Source organism: Anopheles darlingi, chromosome 2, assembly GCF_943734745.1.
Source record: "Anopheles darlingi chromosome 2, idAnoDarlMG_H_01, whole genome shotgun sequence".
NCBI lineage: Eukaryota > Metazoa > Arthropoda > Insecta > Diptera > Culicidae > Anopheles > Anopheles darlingi.
Genome location: NC_064874.1, coordinates 35,731,903 through 35,751,902, shown reverse-complemented (window position 1 = coordinate 35,751,902; position 20,000 = coordinate 35,731,903). Strand labels below are relative to the sequence as shown.

The window sequence follows — 20,000 nt, the reverse complement described above, 5'->3', positions numbered from 1 at the left end:
GTGATGATGATGATGATGATGGGGCTGTTGACTATGGTCAGTGTCTATGATTAGGGATTCTGCTTTCTTTCCTTCACTCCGTTCGAGCATCGAGGAGGCATTGTTGGCAAGAAAGGCTTCCGTTTCTTTTTTCTTTCTTTGCTGCTGCTCTCTTGGGTCCTTTTCTCGGTCTCTTCATCTCGGGAGTTGGAGTGTATCTTCTGTTGTTTCTCATTACATACTCACCTCCCCCGGTAGCCCGATAGACGCATAGACAGAACGACAGAATGTACCTTTTGTATCGATCTTGAACGAAATCGATGCTGCAATTTGAAATGTTGCCTTTCTCGGAACCGGTTCTGAGCGGGGGGAGTGAGAAGAAGCAGTGAGGCCGGAAGTGAAGGAACACTCGGGCACTCTTTTGCGTTGATGAATGGTTCGTTGGAAGTACAGGGAATGTATTAGACGCATTCATGGTGAGCTGCTTTCGGGCTTGGTTGCACCACCGGAAGCGCTTCATTGGATTGGGGTAATCAGTCAGTCTAAAATCAGGTTCTTGGCATTCCCTGTAACTATTACGTCTATGATTTTTTGTCACTTAAAAACACGACTTGTTTTCGAAACGAAAGGAATATTATATTACATTGATTTAAATATTGCCTATCGCCGGACAGTACTTCTTCCATCTTTAAGGCATTTTTCGAATTTCGTGTCTAAAGAACTTTTCATTTTTAGAAGCAATCCAGTAAATTCCCGTAAATTTATGTAATGAGCAGTCAATTATTGCGTTGTGAAGGTATTTGTTTTGTATTTTAAAACGATATCACAAACAGGGCTAAGAATTTTTACTGCAATTCGTACTTCAATTAGCTGTAATATCTTTAAGTAAAATTGAAGGAAACTATTTTTTATACCAAATACATATTTCAGGTTTCAAATTGAGTGTAATTTTGTTTTGTATTTTTATGTTGCTTTCGTTAATCTACTGAACCTCTGAAGCATTTGCAAAAGGCATTAAGTTTTTGGAAAGGAAACAAGAGGCATTACCAATGAAACATTTATATTAATGACAAAAATCCGGGAACCCTATCCCACCAACAATTCGTTTGACATCCGTTGGAACTGGATTTTGGGATTGAAGCTGAATATATACGGTGGTAATTTCTTTGGAGGATTATGAGATTTTTGGCCAACAGAAAACTGACAGTTCATCAGTTTAGAAAGTTGAATGCAGCTGTTCTATCAATGTTATCATCTAAAATGTTCGTGAATTTAGCAAATGTTGATGACAAATTCGCTTTTAGGGTCTTTAGTATCGTTGAAAAAAAAGGTAAACTTTACGTTTTTCGCCAATATATTACAGTTTGGACAACGGGGTAAGAAAAACTCGATAGCATCCCGCGGTGTGCGCGTGTCCCCTTCAACCCCGGCCCAAGACACACTCACTTTACTTCCTGCCAGCATGCATGGCATGTGTGCCCCCGGGGGTGTGTGAATGGACTTGATTGCCACTCCGCACTCTCGCAGAACCGGAGCACAGGTGGTCGACAAAAAAAAACAAAACACAACACCTGCTTTTCACACACAAAGAAGCAGCCGAACCGAAGGGGTTGATGGGGTTTAAATCCGCACGGGGCCGATAGTGGTGCGCCTGCAGCGCCTCGCCGTGACTAAAACGGTAAACACATCGTCCGGCCAGGCAAGGCCAATTCGACGCCGACGCGCCGGTCGCGCGGGTCCGGGAGTTAATCTACTTGATTTGGTAGCGCACGGGTCAAATGGGCAACATGTGACCGCGATAAGGACCGCGGCCACATCCGACGACGGCGGCTCGTGTCGGTGGCAAATTCTTCAGACAAAGAGGTGACAGCAGCGCACCTGTTGCGCCATTGTTGCATCTTCGTGCCTGTCAATGCTGCTCGTGTAGTTCTGGTTGGGGCTGTTGTTTTTGTTGTTGCAGTTGTCAGTGTTGCTGTTGCTGTCAAAGCATACTATGATATCGCGAATGCCAAAGTGCTTCGCGTGTGCTACACGTGGAACTTTGGGTTTTTTTTGCTTTCGAACAATGTACTAAGGGATTGCGATGAGCAACCGAACAACCATTTCCAAGTTAAACTTGTCATGTTCGAATAAAGCATAGGGCCCTATTGCGATTGTCTTGTCTTGCAAACGAGACTGCCTTACTACTGCTGAAAAAACTTAGCAGTCTTGTTGAGCTCTTATGAATGAACTTGTGATTTTTTACAGCCTGATTTCAAAACAAATACTAATACTACTAAATTATTCACCAACACCACTAAAAACCAACATCTTTCGCTCCAATGGCAACTACGACCAAGCCGAAAAAATATACCATTTTCAGTCTCGTTTTCAAGACTCAGAGTCTGGTGCCAAAACCTACCAGACTCTGAGTCTTGAAAACGAGACTGAAAGTCGCGTTGCCATTGGACCGAAGGATGTTGGTTTTTAGTGGTGTTGGTGATTAATTTGGTAGTATTAGTATTTGTTTTGAAATCAGGCTGTAAAAAATCACAAGTTCATTCATAAAAGCTAAACAAGACTGCTAAGTTTTTTCAGCAGTAGTAAGGCAGTCTCGTTTGCAAGACAAGACACTCGCAATAGGGCCCATAATATCATTAGCGACCCATCAATCAGCGCACACACACACACACGTACTGTGTCGGTCCATCTTTCACTAAAGCACTGTTCCGATTTCATTGCAAATTAGAAATCTCTAAGCGCCAGTGCTGATTATGCGGTGGTCTGGCCACGGCTTCGGGGCTCTTCTCCAATCCAAACGGTTCCATAATTCTGAGCCAACCTAAAAGAGCACCGGGACATCTCGCCAATGGTGCCATTATTCCTCCCGTATGCGAGTTAATAAGTTTTGATGGATCCACGTTGGCCACGATTGGAGGCTGCTGCTGCGTGCAATAATTTCCCGGTCCGGGTCCGGGTAATGAACATCCGGTGTGCTTAGAAGTAAATTTAATTGCACATAAAAAAAACAATTCCCTCCCAGCCCGAACCGTACCAACGGCTTTTGACTGACAACCTCGCGGCCTCGCGGCGAAGGTTTGAGTGAGTGACATTCCGTTCCCAGTTCGATTACGCGGATTCGGATTCGATTCTTCGCGCCGCAATCGGACATCGCGGGCTCGTCGATTCGCGCCGAAAAATATTCAACTCGTATCGTGCAGTGTGCGACTGAAGGGACGACAGGTTCTCTGGTTGCTGTTCGAGTTGGTTGTTCTTGTGGAATGGTTCCTGTCCTGTTGGTGCGTCCAGTTAGGGTTCGCTAATTTCGGATCCTAGGGGATCGGAAGCCCGCGCCAATTAAAGACAACCTCGAGCCAGAGTGGTCAGAGTGGTCACCTCACAACGCCTCACGTCGTCCATATTCACGTCGACAGCCGACAGCGAACGCGATGTTGGGATCTAAATTGCTAATTATGCAATCTGTTGCTTCTCGTTCCCGTTCAAACTCGCCATTGACTCCGTGGCCACGGACCACGGACGCCCAGCCATGTGGCCAACCAGTTAGTACGAAGAGCTAAGCCGCCGGTCCACCTTTGACCCAACGAGCCCATTAATTCATTCATTTTCGGGACCGGGACACCGCTTACCGGACGCCGGTGGACACCACTGACACTGTCCTCTTTCGAATGTCCGATTTCCATCGTACTCTTGGTCGAATCCGATGGTCGATGCCGTGCGGCAGCTGCAGGTGCAGCGGGTGAAACGCCACCCCAAAACCAATAATGCAACACGGTACGGCATCCCGAGCGCATCCAGCGATGACTCCGGCTGCAACACTGACAAGGACTGGACTCCAAAAAATGGTATCCATTGCGACATGCAGCTGCAGCTCGTTCCCCCGGAGTAATGGGTAGTCCTCATGCTTCGGATGCCTGGCGGTCTGGTCTGAACCATACAACAACCGTTGGTCTGCAAAGCGAGCTGCGGTTTCGAAGGCTTGCGATACTGCAAACCGGGCGTCATTGTGCGACCGAAAATTAATGCGAATTTAAGAGCTTACAACTCCAACGTTTACCAACGTTGTTGGCATACCCGGGATGGCATACACCAAGGGACACCAGCCCAGAGCACTTGAGTACTATACGGGGTCCGGGACTAATCCCGGAATCCAGCTTCAGGTTGCAAAAAGCCCAAATTCCAGTGTCCGGCATGGCACGGCACGGCACCGTCCGTCCGTCCGGTGTCGCGCGAGCAAGAGAGCGTTGATTGTGTGTGATTGGACCTGCGGGAAATAGTCCGAGAGTCGGGCAGTCCGGCCAAGACCTCAAACGACCGGACCGGACTGGACCGGAGTGAGCCATCCGTTCACGTATTAAATCGTTTAGCCGGCTCGAAGGCAGCCGGTGGCTACCACGTCGTTTGTGCTGCACTCGGCGGTCTGGTGCAAGCATCATGTTGTTGCAGGGTCAGGTCGCAGGATCCCGAGGAAGGTATCGTACCAATTTTCGGTATTTTCACGTGCAACACCAACCTTCACCGAGGACCGAGGACCGAGCTACGAGCAAACACGTGAGCGATGCGTCGGCATTAGTGGGAAAGCAACTGGTGGTGGTGTTTTTGAGGGTGTTTTTGGGGGGTTGGGTGGTTTTTGGGCCGAGAACTGGGTAAGCGGGCTGACGTTTAGTGTGCTGGAACTCCCTGGGAGAGAGAGAGAGAGTTTGTGGAAATTGGGTTTTAGATGCTTGGACAACTCCAAAGTGTTGATCTACCAACAAACTTACCGACTTCCGATTCGCTTTACCCAGCAGCAAGCGTGTGGGGCAATGTGGTCCTGTGGTGCATTTACGTATGGTCAAAAGTTGGAAATAGGAAGTGTATTAAGTTATTATTAGGTCCAGGAATCAGGTTTTTCGATTTTATATAAAGATAGCGCCATTTTGTTGATGACGGTTCAGAGACTCATATGTTATGTCGTTTTAAAGTATAAAAAATACCTTTAAAACGCAATAAGTTTCTACTTATACTTATTAAATATGACATATTTTTTCTCAAGTTGAAAATGTCACGTGGTTGGCGCCTGAAAAGTCCATTTTGCGGAGAGGTTTAAAAACCTTCTTTCATTTGCGGTAAACGTCTGCTGAAAGTTAGCGTTTGTTGCTTCCAGCTTATGGTGAACATGGGATAACACAAAAAAAAAACAAAATGCGAAAGCTAATTTCAAAGATTTCGAGCCGGAGATTTTAACGTTACAGGCACAGAACGTTCGGATACACCAAAACAATGAGAAGATCTAGTTTTCACGGGTGCCATGCACTAAGAACCTCTGGAAACCCATGAAACTATTGATGGAGATCGTTTGTCAATAATAATTGATCCATTTGAAGCAAGCTCTTGCAAGAAGGAGGAAAAAACTGCAAAATTTTAACCGATCAAAAACTATTTACCCAATTTTGGATGCTATTTGTTAGCCTCCCCACTGTATACACCAGATCCATTGCTCTTTATGGATACTATTCTTGAATGGCTGCTTGAAAACTTATTTGCACAGAACCTCACCCTTTTATGAAGGTATCAAAAAACGGATGGTTCACTGGATTGGTTCAAAAGATGAGGAGTTTTTTTTTAACATATATAATGACGGGCGAGCCGTAAAAGATGAGGAGTTGATTCAACATGGAATTCGTAAATTGCCCAAAATATGGTCAAAAAAAGTGGTCAGCGATCGGCAATATTTTGATTAATGCAACTATTTTTTTAGTATTGAAAATAAATCGTTTTTGTTGAACCAAAAACTCTAAAAAACTAATTCCGGCACCTAATACGGTTTGTTATCTTCTACAAAATCATCCACACTGATAAATCTATCCGCTATCCATCCAACTAAATAATCTGAAAATGTGTACGAAAACATATTTACCTGCTTTTGTATGCTACTTGTCGTGTTTAGCGAAACATAAGCACTTTGTTGTTGCACTTTAGTAGCTACCAACTGAATGAAGCAACGCAGCACGAAGCCGGGAGTACCATTTTATTGGCCAAAAGTGTTGAACACTTTCCACCCACTGTGAAAAGCACGGACACAATCTGGTACCCGTGCATTTGGCAATCCCGGAGGAGGAGGAGTCGACTCCAACTCCAACTCGAATGAATAAAAGTACCACCGCTTGCACTCCGAGATCGGGGGGAGGCTCTCGAAAACCATCGTTGTTGCAGGCATCGTTGGCTGCCAAAACGGTTGGATAACGATGTCGTGCCATTGAGCTTCCCACACTGGACCATATGGCCTGGCCCGTGGACTAGCAGCACCAGCAGCACCACCAGCAGCAACAGAAGGCAACAGGCTGGCAATCGCTGGTTTGTCGGCGGTCGGTCTGTTGTGATGTGAGTAGTTTTTCCTCCTGCTTCACTCCCACCCCCAGTGACCGAGCAGCGACTTCCGAAACCGGAGAGGACGGAGAGCCTGGATCCTGGTTCCTCCTGGTGTTGCTCTTGTTGTTGTTGCGGCGGCGGCTGCATCACTGATCCCGTCAGAGCTTATTTCCAACCTGTTGAATACTAAATTTATATATTTGATAAATTTGTTGCCACACCTTTCCTGGCCACCACCACTGCTCTCCGGTGCTCCAGTCGCCTCACGTAGGGAGGGCGTGTGGGTGTTTGCAACTGTCATAACTGTGTCGGCTGCATCGCTGGTTGCGGTGTCGGTGTGCTAGTAATGAGATAGATTCGACGCTTGGTGATGGTAGGTGGCAGAAGGAGGACACATTCATGCAGGAAACGGCAGGTGTGGTGTCATGCGAGAGTTATTCAAGTAAGAGGTTTGTTTAAGGGTACTTTTCATCGGTTCTGGACCTTATTAAGACCTATTTATAGTGTATCAATCGAAGTAAAAACTGTTGCTAAGAGTTATCGAACATTAGCTTGCGCCAAACGCAAAATATAATACTAATCGATCATGTTGCTACGTTTTCTTTCGTTCACAGACATCACTACCACGCGGCGGCCTACTTTATTTTTCAGACAACAAAGAAACATTCCGTTCCCGTTTAAGCTCCCGGAATAGCCAAACAGAGAAATCAAGGAAATAAAAGGTAAAATACATTTGCATTATTTTTATTAATAGCAAACGTTTTTTAAAGTTTATGTTATTTTCGAGAAACCTTTTTCTGCTTCATTGCACGTGAGAGAGGCAGGTTTAATGCAATTGGTTGCCGTTCCCGTTCCGAAATGTGGTGGCACACGGATGGCAACATAAACGAGACTCCCGAGCAACCCACGTCAAGGCGTCTTGCTGTCGCGCCCAGGAAAATGTCTCCTCTTCGTCCGTGCATCCGGCATCAGGCCGGCCATCTTATGTAGTGGTAGTGCCTTCTCTCTGCTGCTGTCCCCGTAGTGTTGGTGGGCACATTATTATTTCGATGCGAGCGCCATCGTGAAGAGAAGGATGTGCAATCGTTGCATCGTTAGTTTAAACGGGATGTTTTTTTGCGTTTCGTTTGCGAAAAGGACACTTTTTTTTCAGTACAATAAAGGATGTCCAAATGTGCGCTTAAGGTGTGGTAGTGTCATCTACCATGAGATGGGAAAACGGAGTTTGTGGAAACAATTCGAATTGTTGGATTGTTTTTTCACAAAGTTTCTAAAGGAATTTAAAATGGATTAATCCAGGGGTTCTTTTGAGTAAGTTTATACTTAATTTCCTCTTTCCGATTGACGACATTCGATGGCATTGTCCTTTTTGAAGAGCAGGTGCTCTGTTTGATTATGTATGTACTAACTCGCCTTTCTGTACGTGTTAGTATTTAAATGGAGGCCGATTCTAGAACAAAAGGAAAATGGAATTATATATTTTATCTCCTAGATTATGTGAACGAATTCGATCTAGTTATTAATTTCATCTTCATTCTGATTTCCAAATGTTATATTCTCTCTTTCCAGTGCTTCACTTCATATTGATAATGATTTCGCATAAACAAAACCCAACTTGTGACTACATCCGCAAGCATGGCACTGCCTTGAGCTGCCTACCGTTTAGTGTTCTAGTGTCAGACCATCTTTAAATTCCAATTCATTTCCGGTACCGCTCTCTCTTCGGCGCAAGTGTCGGCAAAAGCATCGAACATCGACAAAGTTCCGAACAGTTTTTATTCCTTCTAAACAGTTGAGAGTAATTAATTTACCCCGAAATCAAACTCAATTTGTGTTCGTGTGCCAGTGTTTTTTGTGTGCATGTGCGTGCGTGTGTGTTAGTGTTTGGTGAAGGTTTGAAAATGCGGCAAGAAAGCACTGTTCGAGGAATGCAGCCGATCAGCAATCGGTAGAATCGGAGTAGTGGTTGCTGCTGCCACCACAACAACAACAACAACAACAAAGCGCCACCACGCGCCAACCCGTGAATTCAACCTGTTGCATGCGAAGCAGCTCGATTGAAGCAGCTCGATTGAAGCAGCTGCTAGTGTAGTGTGTTCACGTGTGGTGCCCGAACGAGCACTCCGGTCCGGTTACGGAACAGTGTAAGGGGATCGGACCGCGGTCCGGAAGGCCGACCGCCGACGACGCTGACGGCAGGCAGCCAGGATGGCGGACTGCTCGTACGCACGCTGTGTGCAAGAGCGTCGCTACATAAGACGCGAGCTAACGAAGTGGACGAAAAACATGGTGTACATTGTGGGTGAGTAACGAGTAACCGACCAATAAGACTACTAATATTTCTTCGGGGAGTTGAATCCTTGAACTATCCTTCAATTTTTTTCAACATACTAACCATAAAAGACCCCCAAAAAACCATAAGCAATATTTGCATTAAAAAACGCATTGCACAAAGTGCATGATCTTAGTATGCTGGGACATTTGTTTTTTTGGCGTTTGCTTCCATGGTGCATAGCCAACTAGTGTTGGCGACATATATCCATTCTTCGACCATAAACTGAACAACATCTTATCGCTTTCCTCGCTGGCCTCGTGTGCCTTGCATAGCCATGTGTGCAACTGGCTACTCTCCATACTGTGTACGGTTGTGTTGGTGCCGTGCACTACTGTGCGAGCTGGTACTTTGTGCAACAAGTGAGCCTCACTCCACTCCAGGAGCAGCTGCCGATGCGCTCTTTCATCCTTTTCCTTTTCGGGCACCTTTCGTACCCGAAGAAAGCACACCACCACGACGACGCCTATATACCACCACGAGGTTTTTTTTTGTTGTTGCTATTGCCATTTGCTTTCCCTTCACTTCCGTTCTGCTGGCCAGCAACAGCAGTAGTAGACGCTGCAGTTTGTATACATCCAGCGCGATATCGTGGTATAGAGCTGGTCCCAGGACCACTGCACACACTCGTTGCACTATGCAAGAGAGAGAAAGAGAGAGAGAGCGAGCGTGAAAATGAGCCCCAAAAAGGAAATGGTGTACGGGAGGAGCGTCCATGTCCATGAGGAGCGCACACAGAAAACCGTTTCTCGTTTGGTATATAGAAGGATACCGGCCTTCGCCGCCTCTGTCGTCGACTCCGTCGCCGTGTCCGATGATGGCGACAAGTAAGTGGCTCAGAAAGACACTGGCTGCCAGGAGAGGTGCTTGAAGGAGGGAAGTGCCCTGCCGGCCTGGGCATGGAGCCGGAAATATAATCAGGTTTTGCGCTTGTGTGCCACCCGCCAGTTGTTGCCACCTCCATACACCCGCATGCGGATGCATTCTCTTCGCCCGAAGCCCGTCGTTTCCTCGGCGCAAACACGAAAATATCCGTTCCCGGAGGCTTCTTCTCCTTCTCTTTCTCCCACCCCCCCGTGGCGCACACAAGAAAACGATCAATTTTTGTTGTATAACGCGACCCAAACCAACCAACCAACACAACGTTTTTCCCCCCAAAGGCAGAGCGGAGGCAGAGCGAAGCAAAGGCTTTCAACAGTGCACTACTGTGCACTTTCCCGGACGTTCCGGACGTTGTTGGTGTTGGGCGTCTTCGGGTTCCGTCGCCGACGATCCACCGTCCCCTGGTGTAGGGGTTGAGCTGAGAAGGATTTATGCGGGCGTATGCGGGAGTGTGGGTATCGTCCTAGACAACTCCAAGAAATCATCCTCTCGCTCTCTCTTTCTGCATTTCGCTCTCTCTTTTTCTCTCTGTCGGTCGCTCTCGCTCGCTCCTGGCGCTCGAGATTCGGACGAGTCCTTGGAAGGAAAAAAGGAATCGGTTCCTTGAGACGTTGCTGTCGGTGGTGGTGTTGGTGGAACGTTGCACTTTTCTCAATCCATCGCCCAAGACCCAGGCCCCGGAGTGGGTGGTGGGTCGGTGGGAGGTTGAAAGTTTTCCGAAGCCACATCATCCACCGACCGAAAAACGGGATTGGAAAAAGGGACCTGGGAAGGAGGAGGAGGAAGAGGATGGGGGAGGAAATGTCACTTCCGCGCTTCCGTTTTGCCCTCCGTCTCTCCGCAACTGTCTGCGCGTCTTCTTCTCGGTTCCGATCAGGGTGTACGACGTTGGAGGTCCAATTTTCGTTTTTCTCTTCCTCCATCTCGCCATGGTATGCAGCGCATGGTCCGGGGGTGCGCCCTGTGGGGCACGCGGGGCGTCCGGGTGTCCTTATCGAATTGGGTTGAGGCAGTTAGTCACTCACACTCCTCGGCGGCCTCGTTGGTTCCTTCAGAAAATGGGATAAAACACGTGACTAGCACAAGCAAAGAGCTCAAAACGGACCACCAGAGAGAGAGAGAGAGAGAGAGAGGGAGAGAAGGAGAGAGACGGTGGTGGTACAGGGTGTATTATTGCCATCGTCTAGGGCTGTAGTAGTACACCAGGCACATACATACACATATAGATCTACCACCATACAGTGTGCATTGTGCATAAGGCAACAGGTTTCCGTTCGCCGACGACGACGACGACGACGACGAAAAGTTTGTCCGCAAGACGGCGGCAGCTCCCGTCACCGATGGTGGTGGCCACCACGTTGATGGTAGCCGACACAGATGGTGGTGCGTGGTTCTTTTCTCACCGATAAATCAATGACAGCAGGCCGCTGTTCGGCCGCCGACTTATTGATGAAATGCTCCAATGCCGACGCAGTGGAAATTCGAAATTCATGAAAATCCCCGGCCCGGCCCGTCCCGTGCCCGTGCCCATGCTTTCGATCGTTCGTTCTCGAGAAAATGGAGCTGCCTTCGGGTGCCGCGATTGATTTGATTGAGAACTCAATATATTCTTATCAATCTATTTATCCAGCTCAGCTGTTCTCAGCGTGCTGCGGCTTTCAGGTTTACCTTTTGGAAAGATCCAATCGGATGGATTGATCGGAGTTTATCCGATTTCGTATGCAGTAGCGAAAATGTGGGGGGAAATCCATGCTAGCACTGTTAAGGAGCTAGAGATCTAATATACTATATTTTATGAGTTGTAATAATCTTCTTTTTGGGAGACAAATTATTTTTTACGTCTATCTCCAAACCAGTAACTTTTATGGTCTAACTGGCGTACATGGCCTACTGCAGTTCCAATGCTCGCGATATAGCGTTTTCGTCCTCGAGTTCGTCAGTTTCTTGTTTTTTTTTAAGTCTTAATCGATCTTACGCTTATTTGCAGTAGTTTATCTCAATAAACCACAATCAATCTACGGTTTCGCTAGCTCTGTGCTCAAAACTTGTTTTATTTTTCATTGTTTAAAATCATCTGAGACAGGTTTGAAAAGATCATACCAAAATTTTTCAAGAATATTAAATTAAGTCATGAAGAATATTTAGAAATTAATACATGTGTCGATGTTAAAGCATTTTTTTTAATTAAAGTCGTCGAGTTTTTACCTAATAATCCCTTTTCGGCGGAATTTTATAGAAGATGAAATCACAGATGTGATAATTTGGCTTATAGATGGAGTTATTTCATGGGTTATTCATAATTGTTTATTACATAGTCAATTGACAGAATGTTTTGTCAAAACGTTGATGAGACTATCTGAGCTGAACAAATTGAAGAGTTGAAAAATTTAAAAGGATCAGCCTAGAAGCTTTAAAGAGCATTTAAATTTTGATTTTGAATTCGTTAACTTTGGTAAAAAAAACCACTTCAAAGCTGCCAACTGCACTATCCCAAACATAGTATACAATGCTTTAGTAGTTACAAACAAATCGGCTTCAAACTGCTTCATTCTCATCTGGATTTGAAATGCGAAATTGCACTATATGTCTGTAAAATTTCTGTTTGTAATTTGTAAATTCTGTAAAAATACAAAAAAGAGCTAGAAGTCTCTGTGCTCAAGGGTTAGTCTGTCCACTGTTAACAATTGCAGGAATATCACGGCACACGATTCAGCCCAAAATAATGTTTTGAAATCCTCTTTAACAAACCTAATCGTTTTACCGACCTCCGGATCTGATGATCCACCGAAAGCATTTGGCAAAAACAACCGAAAACATGTGTCCATCTGTCGTGTGTGTGTGAATGCGCCATGCGAGACTCGAGATATTCAATCGTACATTGCGTACGTTGCGGCACCTACCAGCAACCGGTTACCAACCGTGGTCACGGGAAACAGAACGGGAACGTAGACCGAAAGCTAAAAGGGCTATGAATTGCATTGGATAACGATCCAAGCTCCAAACGATCAACTTCTTCTTCTGCTGCTGCTGCACGGCCAACATGCATGCATGCGCCTTTTTCCGAAATTGATAGCGTACGAGTGGTGAGAACTTTGTGGTATCATGCCCACCTCCCACTCGTTTGACTCACTCCAGACCCCCCCCAGGCCGGCCTCGGCTCGTTATTCGATTTGATTCGTTAGCATAAACGAAACGTGGTGTTCGGTTGCGGAAAATTGGATTCACACCGACCGCCATGCAGAGATAAATACCTTCAAAGTGGCCTTCAACTGTAGCCTGTGTCTGTGAAGGAGGAGCAACATCCAACATCACTCGAAGTGTCCGGGGCTTCCGCCTCGATCGGTCCTGTTGCGTTGTGGCCAAAAAGTTCCATATCCCCATTCGTCGTCGTCGTCGTCGTCGTCATCGCAAGAGCGTTCATCGTTTGCCCCAGGAGCGTCCCCGGAAAGATGCCACAAAAAAGCTTGTTGCGTTTCGAGTGCCCCTTGCGCTTCAAAACCCCCTCCACTTCACTTCCGGGGTGGTACTTGAAGATGAAGCCGGTAACCGTAAACCAAATATCAACAGAAGCGACCATTTTCGGAGAAAAGTGGTTCAGTTTAGGGGTTCAGTTTGTGGAATCGGTCGCCTCCTGTCGGTCTGTCTGTCTGTCTGTCGCAAACCGAAAGCCTATCTTGTGCCCCAAAGGCCTGACTGGGCCCGGAATGCAAATGCAACAAAAAAACAGTAAAAAAAGAGTTCGAAAAAAGGAAAAGCAACCCAAATCGACGAAGAGACGGCGGCTGCACTGCTCGGTATTTCGACACGAGCTCAAGCACCGTGATTCCATCCCGGACCCGGGCACACCGAGGAGGCAAAACGGAAGCCAATTTTCCCAACATCACTTCCAGCAGGAACAGCAGGAGCAGCAGCAGTACCAGCACCAGGGAGCACCGGATGTAGATTCAACTTTTGGTTAGTTTTTCGTCTCCATTCTCGGCCTCGGTTACTCGGTGCCCCTCGGTTTTTTTTCTTCTGTGGGGTGTCTGTGTATCATTTTGCTGTCCAGAAAGAGGGCCAGCCTCTCGTTCAGCCCGTTTCTGGGAACGGCAAATCCTACAAAATCCCCAGGACCACCAGGAAACAGCCCGTTGCACACTGTTGCACATCGTCGGTTCCGTTGGCTCTCGGTCCTCGTGCCGCGTTTCATTCAGCTATGAATGGGTAACCGGTGGAAACGGCTGTTGCTACCAATGGCACACACACACACATACGTACGTACATGTGCTGCTCGGCCGTTGGACTGCATTTTGCGGAAAACCTATTGGCCACCTGTTGGTTGTGGGTTTGCTCTGATACGCTACGGTACATGCTGTTTGAATGTTTGTTGCTGATGATGCGGTTTGTCCAGATAGGAAAAGAAGCATTTACCACCGACCTCTTCACGAGATTTCTTAATTGAGATAGGGAAATGACAATACTTACCCTCCTTAAGGGGGGACTTCGGTTATTTCGGGTCAAAAAAGGTTTATTTTTGACGATTTTTAGTAAAGAAACCATTCAACTTTATTTTTTCAAGTGAAAGTTAGATTAAACTGAAACTTTTGAAGAATATTTGGTTCTATTTTGAGGAAGATTTGTTCAAAACTACGTTCATGGCATCCAATCTAGAAAGGCAAGTGTGCCAAAAAGGACTTTTTGCGGTGCCCATCGTAGCCTCGTGCTGGAACTTCAGAAATGTACAAATGTGTGTTCTTTTGTTAGATTATAAGTTTATCCAGGCAGCCCCGTCGAGTTTTTGTTCAATTTCCTATTTTTCGATTTTTGGCAGATTTTTGCCTCAAACAATGAGCTTTACATAATTTAAAAAAATTATCTATAAAAAAGTATCAAGTAATTTTTTTAAACACTCGACGTGGCTACTTGGCAAATAGTATACAGACTGTGTGTTCAAAGTTTCAAATCGATCGGTCCAGTAGTTTTTGTGTTACGACTTTTTTTTTGGGAATCGCGATTCAAAGTCACGAGATGCATTGAGCTTTCTTTGAAAGGCGAATTTTTAAAAATCAATAACTTTGTAAGTTTTGCTTCGATTGATCCCAAAATTTTACACAATACTCTTGAAAAGATAAGCACTCATAAAAAATGTGAAAAGTAAATGCGAAGGAATAAAATAAAATACCGAAGTTCCCCCTTAAACATTATATTATGTTGTATTACGTTCCTAAACATGTTGCTTATTGTTCAATTATTCCGTTCAACACTCTTTCTGCAATCCAATTCTCCCATTTAATAAGTCGATGGAAATCATTATTTCCCTTTAATTTCAACCGGAACCGGGAAAACGGGAAAACTCATTGGCACCACAAACACAAACAGGGCCAGAAGAGATTGAGAGGCACCAATTTGGTGGAATCGATTATTGCCTGCGTTTGCCGATCAGAGCAGCATCCAAACGAACGGTTGTTCGAAAGCTCACAGTACCGGGCGCCTCCATTGCGACGAGATTTCTGTTCATTGAATCCGGATATCCTTCGGCTGAGACCGGACACCGGGACAAAACCGTGGGAAGCCAACGCAAACCGATATAGGCCCGTAGTGGTGGTGGTGGTGGTGGATGTTGTTTTTTTGTTGTTGTCTCGTGCCTTGTCGCGATACTTCCGTGCGCGAGTTTTTAGTCCACGGCGACCACGACGACAGACGATTGACTTCCCGGATGGAGGCATTTTAACTAAGTGTATGCTTTACCCCGACCGGTGCCTTGCGTGATGCCAACCGAGAACCGACGAGGCCAGCGCCTAGAACGCCAGAATTCGTGGTCCACGGCCGTGGTGAGTAGCGTCGAGTTTTCGTGGCGCGACCACCAGCAGCGGATGTTGTTTGTTCGCGAGCGAGCGAACGAGCGCACCATGGCCTCAACCGGAACCGGGCGAAAGATAATTTCCTCGCCTCGCCTCGCGCTTCAATACGATTCCCGTCCATCCGTCGGTTCGTCCGCGAAGAGAGAGCTTTTTTTTTGTGCGGGAATTGCGCGAGGCTGAAACATTTTTCGTTGCCCATTGGCGGCTGCACGCCAAACGCTGTAGCCACAGTCTGCCACCGTGGCCACCACGGTACATTCGCCACAACGCCAAACAACGCCGTGACTTTACCCGAAACGGAAACACTTGTTGATGGCCAGTTCCGGTAGCTTGTGGTGGTGGTGGTGGTCGTGTTGGTTGTTTAGGTATATTGTGCCAAATGGAACACGCTGCTACCGAACGGTTTTGGTGGTTGATGTTGCCTCCGCTTTAGACACCACCTGGCCACCCATCGAGCGCTTGTCCTTATTTCTAACATCCTAAATGGCACAATGGCGGTGCTTTTGCGAGCTGGATGCTGGAGTGTAGGAAGGAGGAGAAAGAGATGGAGGAGTGGCTGCTGTTCATGGGAATCTGGAGATAGTGTCGTGTCCTGGGTGCATTCAATGGAATGTAGGCGAAAGTTTGTCTCCCACCAACTCTATCTCTCTCGTTCTCACTGGAGTCGCTTGCTAGCACTTCCGGCAGGACTCGCAGCTGCCAGACCGATGGTTTTGCTGCTCATTGCTGCTGCTTTGACTGAAGTGAAAACACTAACGTACACTTTGGAACCGCAGAGCCTCGATTAAAACATATTACAGGGACTCAAATGTGCATTTACTTTTGGGTCCCAATTTTAAAGTAAACTTATTTCTTTTACACATTTAAAAACAATAATTTCCTTAATTTTGAACCTTTTCTAGTCACCTTTCGAAATAACATAAACATATTCAGCAGCATGCATTGAGCGATAACAAGAAAATGTTTTCTGTTTGTATGTTTTAAAATTGAGGTTATGTGACGCACATCCTTGCTGCTATCGCACAGCGCTGTACGGTTGAGTTTTCCCCGGTCGTAGCCTACTGTTGTGAATGAATGACTCGAGCTCGCCTCGCTAGAAGATGTTATCCCTCGAACCCCTGGGTATGGTTCTACCGAGACGCGTCGTCGTCGTCGTCGTCGTCGTGGTGAGCAACAGGTTGCTCGATTATAACGAGAAACTGCCACGGTCCGGACCGGTTTCTTTCGTTCGGTCGGTCTGCTTGGTGACGTTCGCTGGCTGTTGGCTGTTGCGTAGCGAATCCTTCTACGGAGCGGCGCTTCTTAGACGGAACGCCGTCGTCACAGACCACTCAGAATGAATGTTTGTGTCGCATAAATGAACCAGACAAAACAATACGGTTCACGATTTGGATGATTATGTTGTTGTGAAAATAGAAGAGAATGTTCTGTACGAACTTAAAGGAATTAAACAAATGTCAAGCTGAAAAGTATTCATCCTTTTATCAATCTATCGTTTGAGTATCGATTTTCCTATTCCAATTGCAAACCATTTAAAAGACTCCACGAAGGCATTTCTGCTGTTTGAAAATGGAGCAGCTCAATCCTTCCATATAATCCGAAAATGATGCTTTTTTATGCAGTTCAATCCCGGGAACGATTCTACAACCGTTGTTCTGTCCAGTAGATTCGATTTGACCATCCCCGAAAAGAAAAAACCATCACGACAACCAGGTCCAGGAGAAATCATAATTAAATACAAGTTTCCTAGCCTCCCCGTTGCTGGCCATCCCTGCCTCCGGGTGTGTGACTTGTGTAGCGAACGATGACCGAGCTGCTACCGAACCATTTCCTAGTATCTTCTGTCGTTTCCTATCCTACGGAGAGACAGATACTACCGCATGGCCGTACGAGAGGCTATCGAACTTCGAACGCCAGAATTCTGCTCCTCTCGTCCTGGACGCTTGCTTGTATGTCGTTGTCTGTGTGCACTTGTATGTGTGTACATCGTGCTCATACCTTTGGAATCTTCGAATCCAATGCTTGATTCCTCGTCGGAAGCAACGGAGCCAGCCGGCGGGAATAACGAGGAAAAAAAAAACAAAACAAAAAACTCTCATTCCTCCTGGTTCCATGGACTGGACCAGAAGGTATAGCTTTTTGTTTTTCTTCTTCTTATTTCTATTTTTCGGTGCAACGCTGCTGCCGCTACTTCCTGGCTGGCTACAGGTGCTGCCCAGACCAAACATTCATTCCCGGAACAGACCCGAAACAGAACAGAACAGAACAGAACAGAACGAAAGAAAACGTGGAAAAAAGGCGCTGGCCGAGGATTTTCCATTACTGCCGAGTGGGTGGGCGGGGGCGCTCGCTCCAGCTACAGCTCCGCAGTGTTCCAGCAACAGTGAGTAACACCCAAACACACACACACACACACACACACCGTTACAAGGACGAGATCCTGGAGCGATGCAACAGTAAGGCGTAAGGTGCAAAACTCGTGGAGGAAAAGCATCCAAGTCCGGGAGCCAGGGGAAGGGAAGGAAGGGCGAACGAGTCCAGTCGAGTCGAGTGTCCGCTGGGACCCGGACTGGGAGTGGCGCTGAAGAGGGGTGGCGTCGATGACGATGGCGGGGTGGCAAAAATTAATGATTTTTTTCACGTCTCCCTCTGGCCATCCGTCGGTCTGGATCTAATTTTTTTCACTCTTCCCGCCTTTCCGGTGGGTGGTGGGCCACCAGGAGGTGCAGGGCCACCCCCCCCACCCCCGGCTGCGCCAAGCGATGCGCTTCCTTATGTGCTTATTTATTATTCATTTTCCTTCTCCACCAGCGAACCAGCCACCCACCCGGGCATCCCACTATTTCCTTTCGTCTTCTCCTCTTCCTCCTCCTTCTCCTCCCACTCCTGCGATGGGTTGTCTGGCGAGGTAAGGGCGAGGGCCGAACGCAACGAAACGCGATATTGGGTCCGCGCTTCCTTGTTGTTGTGCTTCACCATCCTCGGTATCCTCGGTGGTGGTGTCCTGGTGTGTGTGTTTGGTGCATCCGTGGACCATGCTGTGGTGCACGTGTAAGCGCCCGTGGCCACTGCGCCCGTGTGTGTGTCTGTGTGTAGCTGTGAGTAGTGCTCTCGAAGGGTCAATGCAGAAACCGAATATCAAAGCACGAGTCCTCCGTTTGCGTCGCGCTGCGCCCGTGATTGGTGACCAAAAGTTGGCCAGCCACCCTGCCAGCCAGCCAGCCAGCCAGCCGGCCAGTGGATGCATTCGAGGACCTCGAGCGAGAGAGAGAGAGAGAGAAAGCACTACCAGACGCAGAGTCCCGGTAACTGTCTCGACGACGACGACGACGAGGACGGAGAACCGGAACGAGCACCATCTTGAGCTGGTGTGCGGGGTTCGGTGTCCAGCTTGTGCTTGTGGATCCGGAGTTTTCCCTTGGTTTTATTTTTTTTTCATTTGGTTTCATCCTCGTTTTCCCATTTATCGATGAAAAGGAATGGAAAAAACCAGCCACCAGGACGCGAGCGCGCACATACACACACAGACAGACCAACCGACCGACCAACGCAAACGCTGGCGAAGCGATACCCCGAAAGAGCATAAAAATTGCATCCCCACCCTCACCATCTCAACCCACCCAACGGTGGTAGAAGAGGAGGAAGGAGAACAGCCATGCCATCAGATGTCGTAAATGGCACCAGTCCCCGCGTGAGTGCTAGTAAGACGATCGAGCAGGTGTGTGTGTGTGCCTCTGTATGTGTGAAAGAGAGATAGACGATCCTTATGTGGGAGACGCAGGTTTTCCGGAGCGGAGGACCTTTTTTTCGCCATTTATTTTTCCAAATCTCCTTCCTCGCCTCGTTTCGCACTACGCTCCGGATCGTCGGATTTTTTTTTGCCTTCCCTGTTTTCGTTCGTTCCTGGGACAACGGTGCCAGCCTGCTTGGATCCGTCCGTCTGCCTGCCTGCCTGCCTGCCTGGCTGCTTGATTTTCTTCCGCAACTTTCGTCCTTTCTTAGGACAGGGAGTGGTGGCTAGTGTCAGTGGCGATGGTGGTGGATGTTTTGTCTTTCTCTTTTGCTCTCTTGTGTTGTTCCTACTTTCTAGTAAATGCATGCCACACCCGGAAGACCCCGCTGTGGGGGTGGGTGGTTTGGTGGGTGGTTCGGGCATTCGAGGTAATTTTTTTCATTATTTCCCAACCGCCTCCCCTCTCCCTTCCACCGCATTTTGGCCTCGAAAAGCTTACTCTTCACTCTTCCCGGGCGCGTGGTTCTTTGATGCGCGCAAAGCGCAATTGCTCGACTTCAAAATACACACACACACACGCACACCTTTGCACACACACACTTCTTCGCACACTAGTGTAGTGTTCGCGGAGGGTACCAACGCGTGTATGGCGTGTACACTACTATCCGGGAACGCGAAAACGCGACTACCGACTGGCCACTCCACGAAAAGCGTCCGCGAAGCTGTTGCTTGTTGCTTGGGAGAGGGGGGGGGGGAAAGAACCCCGTGTAGAGGAGAGAAGGTCCGGTCACCACCACCGGTGCCCGGGCCCGGCTTCCTGGAGTTTTATATACATTTTTAAACCCAGCAAAATCCCGAGGGTCCGGGAATCGAAAAGGAAAGAAAG

At 47.4% G+C, this 20,000-nt stretch overlaps 2 protein-coding genes across 2 annotated transcripts in view; both read left to right on the top strand.

Annotated features, from left to right (window-relative positions):
* Nucleotides 1-20,000, top strand: part of LOC125950282 (autophagy-related protein 16-1) — a 633,733-nt gene that overhangs the window by 225,192 nt on the left and 388,541 nt on the right. The gene's annotated exons all lie outside the window — the stretch shown is intronic.
* LOC125950261 (uncharacterized) overlaps nt 6,940-20,000 on the top strand; it is a 92,272-nt gene continuing 79,211 nt past the window's right edge. The window contains exons 1-2 of the mRNA XM_049678080.1: nt 6,940-7,049; nt 7,897-8,629. Of these exons, the coding sequence (XP_049534037.1) occupies nt 8,536-8,629 (94 nt within the window). The 5' untranslated portion in view covers nt 6,940-7,049; nt 7,897-8,535. The remainder of the gene's footprint in view (nt 7,050-7,896; nt 8,630-20,000) is intronic.